The sequence below is a fragment of the Triturus cristatus genome, chromosome 12 (genome assembly GCF_964204655.1).
Source record: "Triturus cristatus chromosome 12, aTriCri1.1, whole genome shotgun sequence".
In the NCBI taxonomy this organism is placed as follows: Eukaryota; Metazoa; Chordata; class Amphibia; order Caudata; family Salamandridae; genus Triturus; species Triturus cristatus.
Window position 1 is genome coordinate 6,432,847 of NC_140595.1, and position 27,374 is coordinate 6,460,220.

General features: G+C 50.7%; 1 protein-coding gene across 1 annotated transcript; it reads right to left on the reverse strand.

Annotated features, from left to right (window-relative positions):
- Window positions 1-887: 887 nt before the first annotated feature.
- On the reverse strand, window positions 888-12,677 carry ATP5F1D (ATP synthase F1 subunit delta). The gene is made up of 5 exons (XM_085639374.1): window positions 12,198-12,677; window positions 7,357-7,510; window positions 6,772-6,860; window positions 1,477-1,604; window positions 888-982 (listed from the first exon to the last, which is right to left on the reverse strand). Exons 1-4 carry the CDS (start codon window positions 12,327-12,329, stop codon window positions 1,482-1,484), a joined length of 498 nt encoding a protein of 165 aa, XP_085495500.1. The 5' UTR covers window positions 12,330-12,677; the 3' UTR covers window positions 888-982; window positions 1,477-1,481.
- Between the last annotated feature and the right edge of the window lie 14,697 nt (window positions 12,678-27,374).

Consider the following 27,374-nt stretch of genomic DNA (forward strand, 5'->3'; position numbering starts at 1 on the left):
TTATGGCGCCCACCAGTGGTCTATCACCTCTCTTCTCCTATTCCACATCTTTGTTATCCCTTAACACACCTGATTGGACTGTTCAAACTTACATGTTGCAATTATGAGCATTTCAAATGAGGCCCAGAAAACTTCTACATGTTAAGATGTAGTGATCACCTGTGCGCCTTGGGTGCAGGAATGATGATTAACCACCTATAGGTCAAATACCGCAAAGACGGATCACGACCAGCAGACCATGGCACAGACACCAGCGACCAACATATGGCCGAAGGAACTCGATGCCCCGCTAGCTGTGGCAAGAGGACTGAGAAACCTAACTACGGACTAGGATCTGTCCCCGATACCACATGCCAATGAGGTCCGTCCCAAGGGGCACCTTCTACCCAATGGAAAGGCTGCAACGTGTCTTCTCATTCACTGGATACCAACAAAAAGTACAAGCATCATAACTCCGTTAGATTAAAAAAGAATCTGCATCAAAGTTTTAGGGAATAAAGAAAGGCAGTTTCAACTGCCAACACAATGAGGATACAGACCGGAAGTGGGGAACACCAGGACAGATGGGGGGTGGGGAGCAGGGAACACCAGGACATGGGGGTGGGAATGGGGAACACTAGGACATGGGGGAGCAAGGAGGCACATGAGCAGTGAGGAAGAGGAAGGAGGGAGCATCAGTAAGTGCACAGAGAAGGAACAAAAAGTGTTGAAGAGGAAGCAGGATGAGCACAGCAAGCAGTAAGAGCACGGAGGCGGCACAGGATCACAACAGGAATCACAAGAAGGAGCGAGACGAGAGGACTGTGCTCCACTGTCCACACCCTGAGACCAGTGCTGTGTAAGTAAACCTTGAAACACGCACAAAGACAAAATAAACCAGACTGAAGTGGTTGTTTTTTCCATTTATTGTCTCTCGTCAGTCTACAATATAATACTCTGTACAAAGGGGGTGACGTGGAGGGCACATCTGGGATTGAGGAGCCTGAGGAATAAACAAAAGAGAGGGTTAAGTGTCGAAGGTCTGTGCCCAGATATCATACAAGAGTAACCAACAGATGGCATGTGCAGCATGGGAATGGCATGGACTAGGCTCCTGCATGCATACAAAAAGCAGGAAGGCAGGAACCTGGTGAGGCTGGTAACGTTCAAGACAGAAAGCGCAAGGTTTCTTCCAGGTCCAGCGTGTACCCAGAAGATAGCACACGCATTGTCCAAGTCCCACATACGCCCAACGAATACTGCAAACACACAATGCTTCTAAATCTTCCACTCATCGAGTCATGCGGCACGTTTGGAAAGTGTTTCCAGGTCCTATTTGTACTCAATAAAGAGGCACATACTAGTCACCCAGCAATGCTCCGTATGCAACAAAGCTTCCAGGCAGTGCCTGCATTGTGGTGACAACAGTTGTGCACCAGGGGCTGAGCTACACTGAATTCACCATTCTGGTTCCCTTAACCCACACCCGGGACGCACCTAGATCACTCCAGAGCCTTCACGATGGCCTGGGTCGCCTCCAGAGCAATCAGGGCCTCCGCTTTGGCCACCTCGTCCGATGCGCTCGACAGCTCCGTCTGCGCCTTCTCCAAGTTTGCCTTTGCAGTCTGAGGAAGAACGAACAGTTATTATTGGAATCCTATTCCTCCTTCATGAACATATTTTTGAATTAATAAACACTATCGGCACCCTAAAGCAGCCTACGTTTAAAATGCAACATTACTTTTTCTTTTTTCTTCTTTCCTCATATTTGTTTTCCCTCGATTTCCCTGATGCAATGTATTTTGTCTAATCTAAGCTACATAATAAGTGTTGCTGATAAAATTACAAAAGTTACTGGTTTTAAATCTTCGCATATTCTACTCTTTTTACCGTAGAACTAAACACACAATTAGAAACGAAAATGAGCTCATGGTAGTAATGTACTCTGCAACAGTAATGACTCCTCTTCTTTAACGCTTGGAGCCTCAGACACCTGCAGCCAAACTATAGGCGAAGTGCACGTCTCAAAAGGTGTCACACAGATTACTAACTTAACTCAGTGTATGAAGTGGCTACTAGGTGGAAGAGGTGTGGCGCAGCGGCCAGGGTGCCCGACTCCAGACCACAGGGTTCACAGTTCGATCCCCAGTGCCGGCGGCAGGTTAGCCCAGCACCATGTGACTCTGGGCAATTGCTCGCTTAATCTTCCCGACGGCCCCCAGCGCCGGGACACCTCTCCGGAGGTAGCTGTGCACTTTACAAACACTGCTATTTCATTTACTTTAAGTCACACACACTATAGCACATTGCAGTTTATCTCAATTGTGCCAGCACTCTTGTAGTCTATTTTCACTCCCTTTTCTAAATTTCAAACTCGCTACACTAGTTTTTCACCTTTTCCGGGTTCTCAGGACCCATCACTCAATTCTCTAAAAATAATTTGCTGCACTCCTGTTACATAGCACTCAGTGGTGGCTATGACTGGTCCCGAATTACAGCTAAACTCATGATGTTCTTTACATCCATTACAGCCTTGAGAAAGCCCTCGTCCGAATGATTGCCAAAGGGCGAAACACGTGTCGGCTGTCGAATGTCTAGAAGTAATCCCTGTAAGAGTCTGGAGATTGATGGAAATTCATAAATCAAGAATAAATATAAATACAAGAATACCAATTGGAATCTCGAAGTTTCTTTATCAAAAGGATACCAACATTCGGAGGAGGAGGATACGTACTCGCATGTTTTCCTAACTACACATATCTGCCTGCAAGCAGCATCCCACTGCACATTTCCTTACATTAGCTTTTCATTCTTGAAAACTATCTTACGAAAGAAACCGACATACAACTGATACATTGTATTTTTAAACAAAGCCAATTAGCAATGCAGTTTAGCACTACAAAATTAATTTGGATGAAAATAAAACTGGACTGGGCCCCCAAAAAACGAAAACAAAGCAAGGGTAGTGCATAGACACATTATTGTTAACTGATGAATGCCGTTCGCAGTTTTACGGGTGTAAGACCTCCGGCGTCCCAGAATGTATCACAAGGTCAGATTTCTATTGGAAAGTCCAGGCAAATAAAGAATCTCTACCCATGTTCCTCTGCGCTCTGATATTGTATGTCAATTTGTAATGTAAAGTTCCTCATGTTAAGCGCTCCGAATCATCTGCCAAGTGGGAAGAGACAATACCATTAGACCCTTTTACAGGGAACGCCTTTCTACACCTGCTTGACTCCTTAAATGGCCCCCATAACTATGCCCTTGTCCAAAGCGCTCCTACTCCCCTTGTTTGGGATGGATCCAGCATCTTTGCCCTGGAGTCTCAGAGACCCCTCTTAGAGAGTCCACAGTGACAAGGGTGTCACACATAGTGGAGGACTGAGACTGACCCCCTTACCACTGGGAGCCGTCTCCTACCCTGCCTGATGTCAGACACTGTGTTCCTGCTGGGTTTCCTCCCCCCTCCCCCACCTTTTCCCTCCTTCATTCCTCAGAGTGTGCCTGTGACCAAAGCACTCCCCTCCCCTTGTTGGGTAGGGATCCAGCATCTTATGCCATGAAGTCTCAGCGACCCCGCTGAGAGAGTCAACCGTGACAAGGGTGACAACTAGTGGAGGAATGGGACGGATCCCCTTACCATACCCTGCCGGACGTCGGACTCTGTGTTCCTGCCGGGTATCCCACCCCCTCCCCCACCTCTTCCCTCCTTCATTCCTCAGTGTGCCCGTGACCAAAGCACTCCTCTCCCCTTGTTGGGGAGGGATCCTGCATCTTATGTAACTGTTGTACCTTAAATAACAATGTATAATTTGTAAGCCATGTAACTCTGGTCCACCGAGGTGTGTTTTAGGGTCATACCGTGGAGTTGTGTTGGTGTTGCAGATCGCACATCGACTCATAACCATTCAATGGAAAGCTTGGACACCACCAGGTAAAGCTCACTGGCGCAAGGTGGGTCTCAAATGACTGAAGCTTGTTGTCTGTGCAGGTATCCTATGGTGGCGGACTGGGAGGCGCGGCCGGTCGACTTGGAAAGCTCCAGTGAGGACCTGGCTGACCAGCACAGGCCCTCATGCTCGTAGACTCATGCAACCCCTTGTGGGTCTAAGATGCTGCGGTCCCCTGGTCTCACCTCCCTGTGCTTGCTAGCTTGTACGTGTTTACGGCACTTCCTGTTTTCTCATACGGATGGTATCCTCTGCCTTCTCCTACATGCCTGACACCGCCCCCAACAATGCGCAACACTACCCCCACAATGCGCGACCCCCCCGCCCCACCATTGCATGATGTGATGTTTCTGCAGGAGGCTGCAGTGACCTCTGCTGCCATTTCAGATTGAACACTAAACACCAGGGAGAGCGGTGCAGATCTCGACAGGACTCGCGTCAGTGGTGGTGCTTGCACTGAAGGGGGCACTGGCGCCGCCGCATGAGCTCTGGTGTTTACATCCCAAAGACCCCCACCAATCTCTGCACGATGTATGCCAATACTAGTTAAGGGGTGGGCACACGGTCAATGTAAATGTATCTTGACACTGATGTAATAACTATAATGGGGATGCAAATAAAAATGTATTTTATTTTTTAAATCGATTTATGTGAATCGGTTTCTTAGGGCGCCGCTCTGCAGACGTCAGACAGGCATTTTCCAGAAGGGCCACAGTCATCCCGGGGCGGGGGGGTATGGTTCTATAGCAACCACCGTCTGGCTTTTTGGCAGCAGGTATCCATCGCGGCAATGGATTGTTTCGAGGATGTCAACTGGCAGTCTGTTACAACAATATAAAACCGAGTGGTTTGCACATATCAATCATTTTACAGCACCGCTGGCAGAAAACCGTGCACCTAATGTGAACAATTGATACGATCTTTGGGCAGATGGAGTTAGTTTTAAACAGCACTTTGTGGTGGAATACGGAGGACCTGCGGCCCAGGAGAGTATAAAGCATGGACCCCTTTCACTCTGACGTCACTGGCACTAGAAAGGACACCGTCCAGTACTCAGCTCCGCCGGCTCTGGACAGAAAGGTGTACAGCTCGTCTGGAGGAAAGATTTTTGGACTGGGCGAGTGAGGCAACTAAAGCCCTTTACGAAATCTTTAGGCTCTGGGGCAGTAAAAACAAAACGCTCGATCTTTTTGGGTTGGACGTATTTTATTTATCAGATGAAATATGAAGCCGGGATTCCGCCCACTATGAAAGGTCGGTGGCGAGTTTATTATTAACAAGGCCGTGAGCCAGTCAGCCATTCGAGGCACCAAATGCAGAACCCAAGCTTCTTGAAGGAACATTTATCTCATGAAACGTCCCTACACCTTCACCCTCTTCTTCTTGCAAGGCCACCTGAGGAGTCCCCAGCAGGTACTCTGAAGCCACGGATCCACCTCAAAGACTGAGGGCTGAGGTGTGGGTTCTTGTTCACCCTCCCGGACAGGCCATTCTGCCTTCACAGAAACTTCAAGTAGCGCTTGAGACAGCGAAAGAAAGTTAAGCGCAATGATGGTGCAACGGGTCTGGTGAAGGTGGTTACCTCTGTCCTTTGTTACTTCAGGTTGAAGGTCATTATGGGAGAAGAGGAGATGGCAGGAAAGAGCAAACATGTCATTAATGTATCCGAGACCTTGGAAACAAACGATCTTTGCTTTCTGGTGGTAACAAGGTCAAGATTTTAGATTCTCCGCTTAGAGAGGATGTCTTTGAACACACAGTTGCTCAGCACCCACTCAAGGCCTTCCAAACGAGGCCTCAGCAGGTCTGCGGAGCTGTTCTGAAACCCAACAGATGACCTGCTGTTATCTGGAGATTCTGTGACAACAAAACGCCGAATTTTCTCATCTACCTTCAAGGGCTCTCGATTTTGGCAATCAGTTCAAGTAACACCAACTGGTTGTATCGCCTGCCAGTGACACTAGAGTAGCGCACTTACCTAGGTCTTGTATGGTGACAGGGACTACGAAGCTACACAAATCCACGAAGACCAGAGTAGTTGTCACCTATTTACCCTCAGATTAGTGGTTTTCTGCAGCTACAGACATCCTTGGGGTTTAGAACCGTTCATGCCTTCAGACAAATATGCTTTTGCATCCGTTCTGCTCAAAGGTGGCAGAAGGCACAGGTAACTTGCACGGGGTGGCTGCTAGTCACTCCTCATGGAATGGGCCTAGACCCAAACTCTGAAAGCTTTCCGACGCGTTTTTTAGCATAACCTTCTGACAAGTGCCATGATCCGCCCTCCACACAAGTAAGGATTGTGTTATATTACAAAGAAACGAAAATTGTCTTACAACATCTGCCGCCAGTGCCATATAGAGGGAAGCAGCAAGTGAGCCGGACCCCGAGCTAGTCGTGTTAACATTCCTTCAGGTGAAAAGAGAGTTCACAGTGGCACTTTACAGCGCACCTTTCAGCCTGGGGATTTTAAGGTGTCTAATGTATTTATTTAAAAAGAAATTGTTGTGCATGGTTATGAGATCATCCAAAGAACTGAACATTAGATCAGCTGAAAGCGGTTCTGGGATCGACCGGCTCACAGCAGAAACCGTCTGATGAAGTCAAAGATGCAACGCTGAAGAATCAGCAGCAATTCAGGAGCCCTCCACTGCCCCGAGACAGGTCTCCAGCCCCTACGAGCCATGCCAGGGATGAGAGGAGAGCGAAGGCTGCTGGGGCAACACTAACCAACCCCAGCAACGTCTGCGCTGCGTCCACCAGACCATACAACAGGAACACTACTTCTACTGTAGTACTTATCCCCCAAGCTCATTCCAAGGAGCTGGGCATTACTTACGTTGATGTCCAGCATGTCTAAAGGATATGCTTCCTCTGCCAGCAGCTGCACCGAGGAGTCTGGGTTGACTGTAACCGAGCCGCTGCTCACTGCAACAAACAAACAGCAGGAAACAAGGTGAGCTACCAGCACACCTCCAGCCCATGAAACCCCGTCTACATCAAGCTAACTGTTCAAAGAACATGAAACCTTAAACCAGAAAGGGGATTAGAAAGAACAGAGTCACTACATACAGCAATGACTACAGTAAATGTGCATGGAAACATCTACCTTACAAAAAACTGCTTAAGACCACTGAGGGTCAAACTGACAAATGTATGAGAGAAAATACCCCAGACAAACTGGGCCATCACACATTTAGCAGAGTAAAAAAAAGACAAAAGTGTCTAGTACTACTTAGTGTTTTTTTAAGACTAATCTCCAATCCCCGGGTGAATCTGGTTCTCGGTGGATGACCAATGTCAGAAGCAGAGGTCGTGAGTTAGTAGTCTTCTCGCCTCCAGACTGGTTAATACACAAGAGCATGTGGGTAACACACGCAATATACCACATACCAAAGCACTCCATCTCAACCAACATACTCACCAAAGTACTTGGAAGCAACCCCTTCATCACTGAACACGGTAACAACGCCAGGGGCCAGGACCTGGAGGGTTGGGACATGAGCAGGAAGGATACCAAAGGCTCCCGTCATGGTGGGGACATCCACTTGCTTCACACTTGCACCACTAAAGAAGACCTGGAGGAAAAGAGGAAACATTATTACACTCAAAGGCTCAGTTGTGCGTCACTCACAGCGCCGGCTTTGGACTTTCTCCAAGTTGTTGTTCTATCTGATGTATTGTTGGCAACCAAAGCTAAGTACAAACATTCTAACATCAAACAACCACAGGCACATATAACCTCCGGGTCTGAACAAAACCAAACTATGTGTGGCCTTCAGAAAAGGGGGTAAACTCCAGACAGGACCTTCGGGTCTGGGAACATACACTCCAGACAATGTGTCCAGATCGGGGCACGGGCACTCAAGACTCTGCCTCGAGCCCCAAGCACGCACCCTCAAGATATGGCCTCTAGCACTGACACGCCAGACATGGCCTCCAGATTCAGGTACATACACGCCATACATGGCCTCCAGTTTCAGGTACATACACTCCAGATGTGACCTTAAACATGCACGTATATTCCTGGTCTGGCAGACAGAGCTAAATAAAGTGTTGAGACCCGAAACACTCCTGATGAGGCCACCAGCAGTTCCGAGGCATCACCGCCCATGAAGGACCATGATGTTATCCTTCCGCTGAATTGAACACCATTTTTTAATTCACCCGCCCTGAAATTGGATCAATGGATTAAATCAGAACTTAAACCTTCCTAATGAGCTAATTCCTTCAATAAATCTTGTCGCGCATACCTTTTATCATGGCTTTTATTTCTGTGCATTATCTCCTGTCCTGCTCGGCCCTCTCTGTGTACCAACTCACTCCTTCAAATGTTCTGCCGGTTCTCTCTGCCTTTTGCCATCATTTGTCCCCTTGTATACAATTGCTGGTTTTCCTTTTTTTTTTTAAATCGCGGACATGTCGCTTGCTGATTTTGGTTGTGCACTGATTATTGAATACATCTCTGCTGGTCCTATTGTGTTCAATTCCCTAACCCCCATTCCTTGTGTTTTGCCTATGCCTAACCTGTTTGTAACATGTTTATCCCTGTAAAGCACTCCGATACCCTAACGAGTCACGTTAGCGCTCTATAAAACATCAAATAAATAAACGTATAAAGCGCACAACCACTCAAACCTAGAATCCCGACTATAAATCCGGTTTATGAAATTAAATGACAATAGGCACTTATAAAGTGCACGGCTACTCCGCAGAGTGTCCTGGCGCTTAAGACCCACCACATGACGGGAAACCATAGCCCAAAGGCCGTGCCGCCCAAAGAAAATTATTGCTGGAAGAGCCAGGTTTTTAGAGGTCTCCTAAAGGTGAGCAGGTCCAGGGCCTGCCCGAGATGAAGAGGCAGACAATTCCATAAGCGGGCTGCCAGCACTTGGAAGGAGCGACCACCTACCCGGGAGCGGGCAAATTTATAAATGCACATCAGAGACTGCCCTGAGGACCTCAGGGCACGCTGCGGCTCATAGTGCTGGACCCTTCTCCTGAGATATACAGCACCGGTGCCATGAGTGGCCCGAAAAGCCAAAACCAGAGCCTTAAACTGGATCCTCTTCTGTACCGGTAGCCAGTGTAAGGTCTTCCGGTGGATTGTCATACGCTCTCTGGGTCCCACCATGAGAATGGCTCTGGCCGCCGCATTCTGAACCATTTGCAGGCGATTCAGTAAGTACTCAGGTAGGCCCAGATACAAAACATTGACGTAATCCAGCCTGGAAATTATTAAGGCTTGTACAATAATATTTCGATACTCGACCGGTAGCAGGGGAAGAAAGTTTTTTTTAGCATTTTTAACATGCTGAAACAAGTGCCAGTGACAGTTTGAATTTGGGCCTTCATTGTTAGAGTGGCATCCAGCTTGACCCCCAAGTTCTTCACCGTATTCAATGGAGCTGTGGGAGGGGACATATCACGAGGCCACCATTGGTGCCATGATTCACAGGGCGTACAAACAAAGAAGATAACCTCTGACTTTTCAGGGTTTTATGCCGTAACCAAGAGAAAACCTCAGTCAGACAGACGATATCGTTGCCTCTAAAATCAGTGCCTTTGACGCACGTAAAGAACAGTTGAGTATAATCGGCATATGATACTATCTTGGCGCCATGTGACTCTGCTAAAAGTGTGAGACGGGCCATGTAAATATTAAAGAGTGACAGGCTCAAAATAGATCCCTGCGAAACCCCCACTTTTATAGGCAGAATGGGGGGCTGAGAAGGGGGGGGGCAAATTGCCTGCCGACGATCACTCAGAAAAGAAGCAAACCACTTGAGTACTGTGCCCCCCCCCCCCCCCCCCCCCCCCGATGCCACAATCAAGTAGCCTCTGCAAAAGCTGGTCATGGGGCACGGTATCAAAGGCCGCGGACAGGTCCAGTAGTATCAGCACTGCACTTCCCCCTTTATCTAGCTGTGTTTTGATGGTTCCTGAGACTTCCAATAAAGCTGTTTCAGTACTAAGAGGGGCTCTAAATCCAGACTGACTATCATGGAGTACGTGGTTAGCTTCCACGTACTCAGTCAATACTAGAGTGACGTACTTTTCTAGGGCTTTGGAGAAGAAAGGCAGCAATGATATAGGCCTGTAGTTAGAGGCTACTGTTGGATCTGCAGAAGGTTTCTTCAATAGGGGAATAATTTTGGCCTTTTTCCAGCTACTAGGTACCTTCCCCCTTTGTAATGAAGTATTCAAGACCAAATTGACAGCTGGATTTATGGTCTCAGCAATGACCGACAGTATTTTTGCTGGACAGGGGTCCGAAGGAGAGCCTGACTTCAAGGTGTTCATTATCTCAAGGGATTTCTGTAAGGAGATGGGAGGAAATTGAGTAAAAGAAGATCCAGCCCCAGAGCTGGCCAGGCGCAAAAACCTCGCCTCGTCTTCCTTAGCTGAGGAGAGAGTCACAAAAGACTTTTGGACAGTACAAATTTTACCGTAGAAGAAGCTAGCGATATGGTGAACCCAGGCAGACGTGGAGGTAAACGGAATTCCCAACGCACTAGGGGATGAGAAGTCCTTGACAATTTTAAGTTTCAGTAAACCACGAAGCAGAGACGTGAGTAGATTTAGCCACTCGAGCGGTGAGGGGAGCCAGCTCTGAGGCGCGGCACTCAAGCCAATTCTCAAGGCTGAGTGCATCTATCTCAAGATCGCCTCTAAATGGAATCGGATGTTGATTTATAGCCCAAACGACCTCCGTCCCCCACCCCCAAAGTTCTTCTTGATTCCTTTCATGTCCCCCCACATCTAATTGCATCAGATAGATCCATTTTCTCAGCGACACCAGTCTCTAAAATTGTGAATTTGTTTAAACCACAGCAGTCGAGAGTTATTGTCCTGGTGATCATTATATAAACAATTTAGACTATCACAGCTGAAAACAAGGATTTGAAAATGGAAAGCTCAAGGTTGGAGCCTGGTGACAGTTATGTAATAACACTGCCCACCTCCCCTACGCCCTCTCAGCAGCCTCCAGTTTGGCCTCTGCAGGGGCAGGCCTTATCTTTCATTAACATTTAGTTGTACCCCACCAGGAACATACATGGCGCACAACTGGAAGCAGGAAAGATTCTGAAAAATTAATATGGGAGGTGAATTGTCCCCATAGACTTTCAACGAAGTGGAGATATCAAATGAGAAAGCTTTAAATTACATTGTCTTAAAAATCGGGAGTCTACCCACTGAATTGTGTGTTGGCATGCAGAGCCCCCCATGCACCCTAGCACTGCCCCTACACGCCTCCCATATACCCCAGCACTGCCCTACCTCCATGTACCCCAGCACTGCCCCTACACACCATCATGTATCCCAGCGCCGATCCTACACCTCCATCATGTACCCCAGCACTGCTCCTACACCTCCATCATGTACCGCAGCCCCCAGAAATGCCCCTAAACTACTCCCATATATCCTAGCACCTCCCCTACACCCATGTACCCTTGCACTGCTCCTACACCATCATGTACACCAGCACCTCCCCTACACCTTCAAAGTACCCCAGCACTGCCCATACAACACCTTCATGTACCCCAGCACCGTCCCTACATCCGGCACCCCCTATACTCCCATCATGTACCCCAGCATTGCCCTTACACCCATGTACCACAGCCCCCAGCAATGCCCCTACACTCATCCCATATACCCCAACATCCATGTACCCCAGCACCGTCCCTACATCCGGAACCCCCTATACTCCCATCATGTACCCCAGCATTACCCCTACACCCATGTAATGCAGCCCCAGAGCAATGCCCCTACACTCCTCCCATATACCCCAGCACCTCCCCTACACCCATGTACCCCGGCACTGCCACTACACCCCATCATGAACCCCCAGCACTGTCCCTACACCCCATCGTGTACCCCAGCACCGTACCTACACCCCATCATGTACCCCAGCACCGTACCTACACCCCATCATGTACCCCAGCACTGTACCTACACCCCATCATGTACCCCAGCACTGTACCTACACCCCATCATGTACCCCAGCACTGCCGTTACCCCATGTATCGCAGCCTCTCAGCAACCCAGCACCTCCCGTACTCATGTACCCCAGCATCCACTACACCCCCCTCATGTACCCCAGCACTGTTCCTACACCTCCATCGTGTACCGCAGCCCCCAGCAATGCCCCTACTCCTCCCATATACCCCAGCACTGCCCCTACACCCCCCTCATGTACCCCAGCGCTGCTCCTACACCCCCATGAACCCCAGCGCTGCCCCCGAGGCCTCCCTCTGCCCTCACCTCTGCCGGGGAACAGAAGGTGAAGCTCATGGGCTGCGGGCCCCCGGTTGCCGCCTCTGCCGCCAGCGCTCGCCGGGCCTGGCAGAGCGGGGCGCGGAGCCGGAGCAGGCGGCGGACGACTGACAGTTGCATGGCGGACACGGGAACACCGGCACCGGAAACAGCACCAAGGGCAAGAGCGGCCGAACAGACGCGGTGATCCCTGGGAGAAGAGTGTACACTAGACTACAACCCCCGGCGATCCGCGCGCCACCGGCAGTGACGTCACAGAACTGCGTAGGGCAGAAGGACCATGGGCGGAATACAACACCTAGCGGCCTACGGTACCGGAAGTGGTCTCAGAGGCCAGCGGTACGTAGACGCGAGCTAAAAGACGACTACACCTCCCGGCCAGCCAAGCGTGCCCGGAAACAGCTTCAAGGGCAGCGTGCAAGCGCCTCCCGGGAGAGCAAGGCCGAGCGCGGAGCACTCTGGGAATATAGTTCCTTGTTCCCAAACAGCCCGGTTCATGCGGAGAAGAGAACCACATGTCCCGGCGGGTTGTGCGCAGCCGCCAAGTCATCAGTCTGCGCAGCGCAGATCACAGCCGTGGAACCACAACTCCCAGCATGCAAGCGGCTCATGCTGCTCTGTACTTCCTGAAATAATACCAGCCCAACACAATACTGCTTTCTTAGTGCGTCCCAACCCGTGGTGGTTTATTGCACCTCTTTTTATGTTATTTTTTCAATTTATAATTGATAAATACCGACATAATAGGTAGCTGCCGAGTTTTCAGTAGGCATATGTGTGTCATGTTGTTTTTCGCTAGCAGTTCAACGTGGTGAAGACATCTATATTGAATGCGCAAAATGTATTGCACCCTAGCTGATAAAAGTACTCTCTCAGGCAGTAATAACAGTTTCACAAACCCTATACGTCAAAATCCATTAGTACTATATGTATTAATGAAGGCGACAGTATATACTGCATGAAGTCTACGAACCGAGGAGGTAAATGCATAAGTGATGCATTAATGCCACTCAATGGCCCAAGCTGTTGTGACCAGCATCATTGGTCCTTAAGTCTTAAACAACGTCAATGGGTCATAAGCTTTAAGAAGTGTTAATGCCCTGCTACAATGCCTTTATAACACAACTTCCAGGTTAGAATTCACCTTAGCCCACCTGGACTCTCAGTAGGCCCTGGCGCCAACAACTCAGTCACTGTTCACAGCTGCATACGGGGCGGGTGGAGTGGGCGTCTCATAGGTGGGCCTACCAGTTTCAGCTTGTGGGGGCCATGCTGATAGTGCTGAGGACACTGCGGCATGGTCTGGCACAAGATGGAACTGTGTGTTGTCTCAGGCGAGAAAAGTGCCCAGCGTGCTTCAGTCCCAAGACCTTTATACATGACTATGCTGCATAAGTGCTTTGCACGCTTGGGACTTTGTCACTTGTTATACCGGTTTGTTTAGTCTCACAGGACAACAAGTGGCACAGATGCATGGGAGGGAGTAGTCTAAAGCAGGCTGACATGGGAGAGAGCAGGCTGGCATTTGTGGGAGCAGTCTGACACAGGTTGGCATAGGTGGGAGCAGTCTGACGCAGGCTGGCCTGGGAGGGAGTAGAGTGAAGCAGGCTGGCATGGGTGGGAGCAGTCTGACATAGGTTGGCATGGGTGGGAGCAGTCTGACGCAGGTTGGCCTGTAAGGGAGTAGAGTGAAGCAGGCTGGCATGGGTGGGAGCAGTCGGACACAAGTCGGCCTGGGTAGGAGCAGTAGGACACAGCCAGTGCTGCACAGAAACCAAGTTATCGTGATAAACATGACCTTTCCTCACCCCTTTCAGTGATCACACTGTGTATAAAGGGTCTATATAGAGGGTGGTCTCCTCACTCCCTGTTGTTCATACTTGCCAGCAATCCCAATTAATTGGCGTATTACTTTTTTTGTAGGTGAAAAAAAGATGTTATTTATGCTCTCTCTTGCGTAGAACTTCATCTGCTTGAATTCAAGTAAATGGGGTTATTAAATTCCCCTGATTCTTTTCTCTAAACCCATAGCTGCTAAGTTCACAGTGAATGGATGTTTGGCAGCGTCTCTTTATTCTGCTCATGTTTGACACTGTTGGGAACATCACTGCTCCCATCTTTGGGAAGAATCGTCCCAATGGTAATCACTTTCCGCAGCCTCTTTCCATGCTGTGAAACGTCTGCCGATACTCCCTCCAGTCTCCTGCCAACATCCCTCCCCTTAAGGTTGCATTAGCACACGTTTTACAGTGGCCCTAAAGCACTCGCTCTACCTAGTCTTCTGCAGTGCTTCCTACTACAAGGCTCCTACGGCATCGCCCTCTCTCTAACTTCGCGTCATACTCCCTATCTATTCAACCTCAGGATCCTTTCCATTGAACTGCAGAACTCCGCTTCGCCTGGCTGCTACCCCACTCCATCGCAAGTGCTCCAGCACGACTTATGAGCGCCTTCTGCACTACTCCACTCTGACTCTGGTAGCACTGTCTCTCTCTATGGACTCTTGAGGCACTCTCTTCCTCTGGGTTCATGCAGCGTTCCGTCTCTCCCGCCTTGTATATCTCTTCTGTACTCCCTGTCTGTTGTAGTGATCCCTATCTGAAGCTGTTACCCCTTGCTGATGACCTGCTCCCAGCCATGAACCCCCCTCCTACACAGTGTGCATCTTTGCTCTGCTGTTGCTGCCTGGGTGTGAATGTGTCTATTTGCGAATGTCCAGCAGGACGCTCAGCCTCCTAGTAAAGGCTGTTCACAGGAAGATGGGCCTCATGGTTATATTAATCTCTTCTGTCTTTCTCTGTTGGTGTTGTCCACCCCACTATAGCACAGAGACCCCCGAGGGCGATAGCCCAGAGTTTGCACAACTCTGCTCTTACACATTTCAAATGGAGGAAAACTGCGTGTTACTTTGGTCTTTGATTTTATGAAGTGTATAATAATGAATGAAGATTCTATTCTTTTTTATAAATGTTCTTTTTGTATATATAGGATGCTTTAAGTAATGTAATGATATTATTTAGTGTAATCTTTTTAAAAGACCGAACATTTGAATACATTTGACTTTGGCATGTTACTGAGGGCCTGATGTATCAAAGAGTTTTACCCATTCTGTGTCTATGGACAGTCTGTTCGTACTTATGGCCATTAGTTTCTCTTTCTGTATCAATATTTCCCTATTGGGAGTTCCCATAAATTGACATGTACACACCAGCATCCCTCACATTTACTTGTCCAGCTTGGAGTGCTGCTATCACACAGGCCACAAACATCCTGCATGTGCTGGCAAGCTCAGATGGCTTCTGCTGAGACAAACAACACCCTTCACATGTGCTTCCAGGCCTGCACTGTCACTGACTCATAGACCAGTAAGCTCCCTCATGTTCTTGTGCAGCTTGAAGGTTTGCTGAGACTAGCAGCACTCCTTGCCAGTACTAGTGTAGCTTGAGATGCCGCTGACCATGAGGCCAATTGCAAAAATAACTATTGATGGACAGAATGCAGAACAATGTCATACATTCACCCCAGTACAGAGATCTGGGCCTAAATCCATCGTTTTTTTGCTCACCATGCCATTCCAGTTTGAACCCAGCCATATGCAAATCAGTCTTGACCCTGTGCCCCATGGGAACAGTCCAGCCCGAACTGCCAAGCCAGGTCCTCCCTGGACTGGAAACAAGCATCCTAGGACCGGTTTCGGGCTTTCAGCCCTCATCAGCCAGGATAGCCTGATTCCAGTGGCATGGAGAGCAAGGGACTCACGTCTGAGCATACCCTTCCCGCTCGGGGTGACAAATGCAAAAATAACAATTGATGGACAGAATGCAGAACAATGTCATACATTCACCCCAGTACAGAGATCTGGGCCTAAATCCATCGTTTTTTTGCTCACCATGCCATTCCAGTTTGAACCCAGCCATATGCAAATCAGTCTTGACCCTGTGCCCTAAGTGGGATGGGTATGCCCAGACGTGGGTCCCGTGCTCACTACGCCACTGGAGTCAAGCTATCCTGGCTGATGACGGCTGATAGCCAGAAACCGGTCCTAGGATGCTTGATTCCGGTCCAGGGAAGACATGGCTTGGCAGTTCGGGCTGGACTGTTCCCATGAGGCACAGGGTCAAGACTGATTTGCATATGGCCATGTCTGAACTGGGGTGGCGTAGTGGGCAAAAGAACGATGGATTTAACCCAGATCTCTTGACTGGGGGAGAATGTCTGCATTGTCAGCATTCCGTCCATCATTTGTTTGTTGTAACACTTTTCGCCCTAAGTGGGATGGGTATGCCCAGACGTGGGTCCCGTGCTCACTACGCCACTGGAGTCAAGCTATCCTGGCTGATGACGGCTGATAGCCAGAAACCGGTCCTAGGATGCTTGATTCCGGTCCAGGGAAGACATGGCTTGGCAGTTCGGGCTGGACTGTTCCCATGAGGCACAGGGTCAAGACTGATTTGCATATGGCCATGTCTGAACTGGGGTGGCGTAGTGGGCAAAAGAACGATGGATTTAACCCAGATCTCTTGACTGGGGGAGAATGTCTGCATTGTCAGCATTCCGTCCATCATTTGTTTGTTGTAACGCTTTTCGCCCTAAGTGGGATGGGTATGCCCAGACGTGGGTCCCGTGCTCACTACGCCACTGGAGTCAAGCTATCCTGGCTGATGACGGCTGATAGCCAGAAACCGGTCCTAGGATGCTTGATTCCGGTCCAGGGAAGACATGGCTTGGCAGTTCGGGCTGGACTGTTCCCATGAGGCACAGGGTCAAGACTGATTTGCATATGGCCATGTCTGAACTGGGGTGGCGTAGTGGGCAAAAGAACGATGGATTTAACCCAGATCTCTTGACTGGGGGAGAATGTCTGCATTGTCAGCATTCCGTCCATCATTTGTTTGTTGTAACGCTTTTCGCCCTAAGTGGGATGGGTATGCCCAGACGTGGGTCCCGTGCTCACTACGCCACTGGAGTCAAGCTATCCTGGCTGATGACGGCTGATAGCCAGAAACCGGTCCTAGGATGCTTGATTCCGGTCCAGGGAAGACATGGCTTGGCAGTTCGGGCTGGACTGTTCCCATGAGGCACAGTGTCAAGACTGATTTGCATATGGCCATGTCTGAACTGGGGTGGCGTAGTGGGCAAAAGAACGATGGATTTAACCCAGATCTCTTGACTGGGGGAGAATGTCTGCATTGTCAGCATTCCGTCCATCATTTGTTTGTTGTAACGCTTTTCGCCCTAAGTGGGATGGGTATGCCCAGACGTGGGTCCCGTGCTCACTACGCCACTGGAGTCAAGCTATCCTGGCTGATGACGGCTGATAGCCAGAAACCGGTCCTAGGATGCTTGATTCCGGTCCAGGGAAGACATGGCTTGGCAGTTCGGGCTGGACTGTTCCCATGAGGCACAGGGTCAAGACTGATTTGCATATGGCCATGTCTGAACTGGGGTGGCGTAGTGGGCAAAAGAACGATGGATTTAACCCAGATCTCTTGACTGGGGGAGAATGTCTGCATTGTCAGCATTCCGTCCATCATTTGTTTGTTGTAACGCTTTTCGCCCTAAGTGGGATGGGTATGCCCAGACGTGGGTCCCGTGCTCACTACGCCACTGGAGTCAAGCTATCCTGGCTGATGACGGCTGATAGCCAGAAACCGGTCCTAGGATGCTTGATTCCGGTCCAGGGAAGACATGGCTTGGCAGTTCGGGCTGGACTGTTCCCATGAGGCACAGGGTCAAGACTGATTTGCATATGGCCATGTCTGAACTGGGGTGGCGTAGTGGGCAAAAGAACGATGGATTTAACCCAGATCTCTTGACTGGGGGAGAATGTCTGCATTGTCAGCATTCCGTCCATCATTTGTTTGTTGTAACGCTTTTCGCCCTAAGTGGGATGGGTATGCCCAGACGTGGGTCCCGTGCTCACTACGCCACTGGAGTCAAGCTATCCTGGCTGATGACGGCTGACAGCCAGAAACCGGTCCTAGGATGCTTGATTCCGGTCCAGGGAAGACATGGCTTGGCAGTTCGGGCTGGACTGTTCCCATGAGGCACAGGGTCAAGACTGATTTGCATATGCCATGTCTGAACTGGGGTGGCATAGTTGGCAAAAGAACGATGGATTTAACCCAGATCTCTTGACTGGGGGAGAATGTCTGCATTGTCAGCATTCCGTCCATCATTTGTTTGTTGTAACGCTTTTCGCCCTAAGTGGGATGGGTATGCCCAGACGTGGGTCCCGTGCTCACTACGCCACTGGAGTCAAGCTATCCTGGCTGATGACGGCTGATAGCCAGAAACCGGTCCTAGGATGCTTGATTCCGGTCCAGGGAAGACATGGCTTGGCAGTTCGGGCTGGACTGTTCCCATGAGGCACAGGGTCAAGACTGATTTGCATATGGCCATGTCTGAACTGGGGTGGCGTAGTGGGCAAAAGAACGATGGATTTAACCCAGATCTCTTGACTGGGGGAGAATGTCTGCATTGTCAGCATTCCGTCCATCATTTGTTTGTTGTAACGCTTTTCGCCCTAAGTGGGATGGGTATGCCCAGACGTGGGTCCCGTGCTCACTACGCCACTGGAGTCAAGCTATCCTAGCTGATGACGGCTGATAGCCAGAAACCGGTCCTAGGATGCTTGATTCCGGTCCAGGGAAGACATGGCTTGGCAGTTCGGGCTGGACTGTTCCCATGAGGCACAGGGTCAAGACTGATTTGCATATGGCCATGTCTGAACTGGGGTGGCGTAGTGGGCAAAAGAACGATGGATTTAACCCAGATCTCTTGACTGGGGGAGAATGTCTGCATTGTCAGCATTCCGTCCATCATTTGTTTGTTGTAACGCTGACCATGAGGCCAGCAGCGTCCTTCACACATTTGCATGCTTGAAGTGCTGCTGACACTCTGGCAAGCAGCTTCCTTCACATGTTCTTGCACAAGGGGCATGAATCTGGCACTGAGGCTCACAGAATCCTTCGTCTGCTTGCAGGTTTAGAGTGTCGCTGACACACAACCCAGCACCATACCTCACAAGTGCTTGCAGACATGTAGTGATCCCGACCCTGAGGTCGGCAGCATCCCTCTTGTGGTTGCCCACATGTAGTAACCCTGACACGGAGACTAGCAGCATCCTTCATAAGTGCCTGCAGACGTGTAGTGATACTGAGACCAGCAGTATCCCTCTTGTGCTTGCAGACGAGTAGTGATCTTGACCCTGAGACCAGCAGTGTCCCTCTTGTGCTTGCAGACGTTTAGTGACCCTGACACTGAGACCAGCATCCCTCACAAGTGCCTGCAGATGTGTAGCAATCCTGACCCTGAGGCCGGCAGCATCCCTCTTGTGCTTGCAGACGTGTAGTGATCCTTACACTGAGGCCGGCAGCATCTCTCTTGTGCTTGCAGACGTGTAGTGATCCTGACACTGAGACCAGCATCCCTCACAAGTGCTTGCAGATGTGTAGTGATACTGAGACCAGCAGTATCCCTCTTGTGCTTGCAGATGTGTAGTGATCCTGACCCAGAGGCCGGCAGCATACCTCTTGTGCTTGCAGACGTGTAGTGACCCTGACACTAAGATCAGCATCCCTCACAAGTGCTTGCAGACATGTAGTGATCCTGACACTGAGACCGTCAGTATCCCTCTTGTGCTTGCAGACGTGTAGTGATCCTGACCCTGAGACCAGCAGTATCCCTCTTGTGCTTGCAGACGTGTAGTGATCCTAGCACTGAGGCCGGCAGCATCCCTCTTGTGCTTGCAGACGTGTAGTGATCCTTACACTGAGGCCGGCAGCATCTCTCTTGTGCTTGCAGACGTGTAGTGATCCTGACACTGAGACCAGCATCCCTCACAAGTGCTTGCATACGTGTAGTGATACTGAGACCAGCAGTATGCCTCTTGTGCTTGCAGACATGTAGTGATTCTGACCCTGAGACCAGCAGTATCCCTCTTGTGCTTGCAGATGTGTAGAGATCCTGACCCAGAGGCCGGCAGCATCTCTCTTGTGCTTGCAGACGTGTAGTGATCCTGACACTGAGGCCGGCAGTATCCCTCTTGTGCTTGCAGACGTGTAGTGATCCTGACCCTGAGACCAGCAGTATCCCTCTTGTGCTTGAAGATGTGTAGTGATCCTGACCCTGAGGCCGGCAGCATCCCTCTTGTTCTTGCAGACGTGTAGTGATCCTGACCCTGAGACCAGCAGTATCCCTCTTGTGCTTGCAGACGTGTAGTGATCCTGACACTGAGGCTGGCAGCATCCCTCTTGTGCTTGCAGACGTGTAGTCACCCTGATACTGAGACCAGTATCCCTCACAAGTGCTTGCAGACGTGTAGTGATCCTGACACTGAGGCCGGAAGCATCCCGCTTGTGCTTGCAGACGTGTAGTGATCCTGACACTAAGGCTGGCAGCATCCCTCACCATTGCTTGCAGACCTGTAGTGATCCTGACCCTGAGACCAGCAGTATCCCTCTTGTGCTTGCAGACGTGTAGTGATCCTGACACTAAGGCTGCCAGAATCCCTCACCAGTGCTTGCAGACCTGTAGTGATCCTGACCCTGAGACCAGCAGTATCCTTCTTGTGCTTGCCGACGTGTAATGACCCTGACACTGAGACCAGCATCCCTCACAAGTGCTTGCACACGTGTAGTGATACTGAGACCAGCAGTATTCCTCTTGTGTTTGCGAACATGGAGTGATTGTGACCCTGAGACCAGCAGTATCCCTCTTGTGCTTGCAGACGTGTAGTGATCCTGACCCAGAGACCGGCAGCATCCCTCTTGTGCTTGCAGACGTGTAGTGATCCTGGTACTGAGGCCGGCAGCATCCCTCACAAGTGCTTGCAGACTTGTAGTGATCCTTACACTTGAAGGAAGTGACCCGATTAGGGCCATCCGGGTCACTCGCGACCACCTCTCAGCCTTCCATACAAATGAAGAGTCGGTCATACAGTAGAGAATGCAAACCAAAGTGATTTATTAGTCATACACTCGAGCGGAGACCAGTCTGACCAGCCTCCTTGGATTGCTGCAGAGGGGACTGACCTCAGACAACACGGTAAGGCATAAAGTACATTTCCATTACCCCTAAAAACACGCCCAGACTGGATTTTTCCAGTTGGTAGCTAATGAACAAAGGAGATACAGAAAGACAAGTTACAATCCTGGGAACGGGCACACATTATCTTGTATTCAAGGTTACTCTGCCTGCCCTCTCCGCTCTGAGCAGTGGAAGAAGGCCTATCTAGTCAGAAAGGTATGCACTAATAAAACATTCTATTCATTAGCACAGCAACTCAGCCTAGAAGAAGTACACGTACAGAGGACATATTGGCAGCTGCTTTTCGGTGAGGCAGACACAAAGTGAGACAGAAGTTAGTTTCGATCATGGCTCAAAATGGCGGCTAATACAAAACGGTGCCGCAAATGCTAACTTAATTCGTACAATTCTAAAGGGAAATCAACCAAAAACATTTTCCATTCCAACAGACCCTCCTTTTAGCATTTGCTAACATTTTGTTACTGTCTAGAGCAGAGCTTTCCAAACTGTGTGTCCCGACACAGTACTGTGTCGCCTGCAAATGGTGGGTGTGTCGCGGGATGACACTGGTATTAAGGGGCACTTAGCACATAACTGCTGCTAATTAAGAGGCATTCCTTTGAAAGCCTTGTTCTCACTATGCCTCATCTATTGCATAAGGTCTCCCAGTAAATGGTCTTTTAAAGACCTGAGAAGTACTCGGGTGCGGCTGTGTGTGTGCCCGGGAAGCTGGGGTGAGGTGACGGAGGGTGATAGACAGAGGGAGACAGACAGAGAGAGGGAGACCAACAGAGAGAGGGAGACCGACAGAGAGAGGGAGACAGCGAGAGAGGGAGACAGCGAGAGAGGGAGACAGCGAGAGAGAGGGAGACAGCGAGAGAGAGGGAGAGAGAGGGAGACAGACAGAGAGAGGGAGACAGCGAGAGAGGGAGACAGCAAGAGAGGGAGAGAGAGACAGGGAGACAGCGAGAGAGGGAGGGAGACAGCGAGAGAGGAAGGGAGATATCAAGAGATGGAGGGAGACATCAAGAGATGGAGAGAGACAGCGAGAGAGGGAGACATCGAGAGAGGGAGACAGCGAGGGAGGGAGACAGCGAGAGAGAGGGAGACAGCGAGAGAGAGGGAGACAGCGAGAGGGAGGGAGATATCAAGAGATGGAGGGAGACATCAAGAGATGGAGAGAGACAGCGAGAGAGGGAGACATCGAGAGAGGGAGACAGCGAGGGAGAGAGAGGGAGACAGACAGAGAGAGGGAGACAGCGAGAGAGGGAGACAGCAAGAGAGGGAGAGAGAGACAGGGAGACAGCGAGAGAGGGAGGGAGACAGCGAGAGAGGAAGGGAGATATCAAGAGATGGAGGGAGACATCAAGAGATGGAGAGAGACAGCGAGAGAGGGAGACATCGAGAGAGGGAGACAGCGAGGGAGGGAGACAGCGAGGGAGGGAGACAGCGAGAGAGAGGGAGACAGCGAGAGAGAGGGAGACAGCGAGAGGGAGGGAGACAGCGAGAGGGAGAGAGACAGCGAGAGAGGGAGGGAGACAACGAGAGAGGGAGGGAGACAGCGAGAGAGGGAGACAGACAGAGAGAGGGAGGGAGACAGACAGAGAGAGGGAGACAGACAGAGAGAGGGAGAGAGAGAGAGGGAGACAGCGAGAGAGAGGGAGACAGCGAGAGAGAGGGAGACAGCGAGATAGAGAGACAGCAAGAGAGGGAGAGAGAGACAGAGGGAGACAGCAAGAGAGGGAGAGAGAGACAGAGAGAGGGAGGGAGACAGCGAGAGAGGGAGGGAGACAGTGAGAGGGAGACAGCAAAAGAGGGAGACAGCGAGAGAGGGAGGCAGCGAGAGAGTGGGAGACAGCGAGAGAGGGAGACTGAGAGAGGGAGGGAGACAGAGAGAGGGAGGGAGACAGCGAGAGAGGGAGGGAGACAGTGAGAGAGGGAGACAGCGAGAGAGGGAGACAGCGAGAGAGGGCGACAGCGAGAGAGGGCGACAGCAAGAGAGGGAGAGAGAGACAGAGGGAGACCGCGAGAGAGGGAGACAGCGAGAGAGGGAGAAAGACAGTGAGAGAGGGAGACAGAGAGAGAGGGAGAGGGAGGGAGACAGCGAGAGAGGGAGGGAGACAGCGAGAGAGGGAGGGAGACAGCGAAAGAGGGAGACAGAGAGAGAGGGAGACAGCGAGAGAGGGAGACAGAGAGAGAGGGAGACAGCGAGAGAGAGGGAGACAGCGAGAGAGGGAGGGAGACAGCGAAAGAGGGAGGGAGACAGCGGGAGAGGGAGGGAGACAGCGAGAGAGGGAGTGAGACAGAGAGAGAGAGGGAGACAGAGAGAGGGAGACAGCGAGAGAGGGAGACAGCGAGAGAGGGAGACAGCGAGAGAGGGAGACAGAGAGAGAGAGGGAGACAGAGAGAGCGGGAGACAGAGAGAGCGGGAGACAGAGAGAGAGGGAGACAGACAGAGGGAGAGAGAGAGAGAGAGGGGGGGGAGAGAGAGAGAGAGGGTGAGAGACAGCGAGAGAGAGAGGCAGTGCGAGAGGAAGGGAGACAGTGAGAGAGGAAGGGAGACAGCGATAGAGGGAGGGAGACAGCGAGAGAGGGAGGGAGACAGCGAGAGAGGGAGACAGAGAGGGAGGGAGACAGTGAGAGAGGGAGACAGAGAGAGAGGGAGACAGCGAGAGAGAGGGAGACAGCGAGAGAGGGAGGGAGACAGCGAAAGAGGGAGGGAGACAGCGGGAGAGGGAGGGAGACAGCGAGAGAGGGAGTGAGACAGAGAGAGAGAGGGAGACAGAGAGAGGGAGACAGCGAGAGAGGGAGACAGCGAGAGAGGGAGACAGCGAGAGAGGGAGACAGAGAGAGAGAGGGAGACAGAGAGAGCGGGAGACAGAGAGAGCGGGAGACAGAGAGAGAGGGAGACAGACAGAGGGAGAGAGAGAGAGAGAGGGGGGGGAGAGAGAGAGAGAGGGTGAGAGACAGCGAGAGAGAGAGGCAGTGCGAGAGGAAGGGAGACAGTGAGAGAGGAAGGGAGACAGCGATAGAGGGAGGGAGACAGCGAGAGAGAGAGACAGTGCGAGAGGAAGGGAGACAGTGAGAGAGGAAGGGAGACAGCGAGAGAGGAAGGGAGACAGCGAGAGAGGGAGGGAGACAGCGAGAAAGGGAGGGAGACAGCGAGAGAGGGAGACAGCAAGAGAGGGAGGCAGAGACAGAGGGTGAGAGAGAGGGAGAGAGTGAGTGAGTGAGAGAGAATGAGAATGCCGGGTATGGTGGCTCAGTGGACAAAGGTATTCGCTGCAGGGGCCTGTGTTCAACCTCATGGTCTCAAATTTGCTTGAAAATGCACCATTTGCCCACTTTTATTTCAAAAATTTCTTCCAGGGGAAGAAACCCCTCCTCCCCCCGAACTCCCCCTTAAGTGGTTTGAGCTCGCTCGCTCACTACACTGCCTTACTGTGTCCCAAAATGATGCATCTCCAAAAAGTGTGTCACCAACATGAAAAGTTTGGAAAGCTGTGGTCTAGAGCAATCAACTCCCCACTGAACGAAAGGACTACCAATTGCAAGCTAATATATGCGTTATCAATACTGAAAAATACCTTCATCCATTGACATGATATTTTGTAGATCCTGCTTCATCATGGCGGTTGTCTTAGTGTCAGATACTAAACCCTTCGGTTTGGGTGTTAGAGCCTTTGCACAATGAGCACAGCAAACAGGGAGACAATGTATGCATAGGCATCCGGTGAAAAGTAGGCCAGCAACTTTTTTTTTTTTAAAGAAAAGAAAAGGGGAAAAAACGGCAAAGGGGAAAATACATTTTTTTTTCTTTTCTTATTTTTGGCTATGCTTTTGTATGCACCGCAGTGCCCGAGCAACCTTCGCCGTTGCCCGGTGGAGCTGTCCCATGCAGCTATAGAGGAGTTTGGCTCTGGTTCATCCCTCAGCCGTCACCTACCCAGCCGGACATCGGACATTGTTTTCCTCGTCTTCCCGTTGTGTCTCTCTCCCCTCCCACCTCCTCCCTACATGATTCTTTGTCTTCCTCCTCTTCCAGACGGACTTTTCGCTGTCTCTTGAAGTTCTTTCCCCCTTGTTGTTTTTTTTTAACCTAATGTTATGCTATGCTTTTGTTACTCATGTAACTATGTTATACTGCTTCCCTTTCTATGTTATGTGACGCTCCAGCAACTGATGTAACTATGTCACAGTGTTCTGAAACCAATGTCCTACCTCATGTAAAGCGCTCTGATACCGCCGGGTCTAGCCAGTGCTATATAAAACTTTTCAAATAAATAAATAAAATTCTTACTAATCTGACTTAACCATTGGTGCACTGTTCCTCCGTCGAGGGCGCAGATTGTACCTAGCTACTCCAGGCACAGAGGGGTCAACAAGAAGGGGCTCAGATTCAGAGGGGCCAATGGACTGGGGCTCAGGCGGGCCAGCAAAATGGGGCTCCTGAAAGGCCCAGACCTCAGGGGGCGCTGCTGCATTCAACACTGCATCTTTTTCACCCTCCGTTTGGGTCCACGTTAGCTAAGCATCCGAAAAAGGGACAAAGAGGGGCACCTGCTCTCCTTCTGAATCCCCGATGCCGTCATGGACCCACTGGTCGTAAGGCAGAGGAAGAGGTACTTTTCAGCAATTCTGGCAGTGAATTCAGTTCTTTCGGCCGGTGACCTTCACAGCGGTGCAGGTGTAAAGGAGCACCTGGCTAGCCCCTTCCACCTCGGCTCCAAGGCCTTCTGCCTCTGGAAATTACATGTTTTAAAAAAAAAAAAAAAATTTGAAAATTCTTTTTTATTGGCATTTGTATAAACATTACATACAGAGGCACATTTGGAGTTACTATTGATGCTGAACTACACAAGGCAGGAACGCCCAGCCGCATCCCGGGCGGACCCCCGAGCTCGGGGACCCGCGGGGATGCGCGTCGTTACTCTTTTTAAGCTGCAGACAGACGCCCAGGGTCTGCGTCTGGGCTTGCCCCACCAATGCGCACCGTGGTCACTGCGCCGCATAGGAGCCATGTAGCGTGTCTATTCCCCTGTGAGGTGTATCATCAAGCTATGGGGTTGCAGCCATAAACTAACCTTCAACCAACTGGGGATATAGAAACTGGGGGGGGGAATTGCACTATGCCGCGGGTAGTGATCAACAGTAGTCTTGTGCCTGAGAGCTGGACCATCGCGTGGGATGATGTCGGGGTTTTTGCAGGTGCGGGGATGGGGGGGAGGATAGTCGGGTGAGGAGGGGGATGTGGGGCCGCCAGTTACCGCCTATATGGAAGCATGGTAGCGGGACAGATGATGTCTATGTCCGCGACCCACCGGGTGCCTGGTCTTCTCGTGTGTCTCCCTGGGTGGGCTCCTTGCTCGCGGCTGTGGGATCGATTGTTCGTGGACCCGCCACAGCTGTGGTTTCGTGCGCAAAGGAGTGCATTAACATGGCCTATGGCAGGGAGATCAGGTGTTTGCGCATCCCTTGGGCTTCCTCCGTTCTGAGTAGTGTTTCCTCCACTTTACCCCATTTTTTGACTGCGCCTACCCATGCCGCTAGGGGGGGCCCCTCCGGTGTCTTCCAGTGCATGGTGATGCACCGTTTGGCTAGGAGAAGTACCTTATTGTGTTTGTGCCGCTTGTGTATACCCAGGGCGCTCGCCTCCCATGTGTACAGGTCTTGTAGCCCCGTGATCGTGCGGAGAGCGGTATGGATCGCGTGCCAATAACTATGCAGTGTCGGGCAGTCCCAAAACATGTGTATAAATGAGGCAGCGGGTTCCAGGCATCTGGGGCAGGCAAACGAACTGTCTGGGAAGTATTTCTGTAGTTTTTCGGGAGTGAGGTACGCCCTGTGCAGGATGTGCAGTTGTATATTCTTAAAACGGTAATTGCGGGACACTTTTTTGATATGCTCCAGGGCCCTGGTCCATTCTCTATCATGTAGGGGTCTGCGGAAGTCAGTTTCCCAACGCTCTCTGAGGGGTGCAAGCCAACTTTGGGATGTTGACATTCTGCCATACAGGGTCTAACAACTTACAAATGCCCTTAGCACTGATATGAGCTGGCCCGTGCGCCATAGTGACTACGGGAAGAACATATGCATCTGGTAACATCCATCTCTGCTTCCGTGACTTATCAGTCC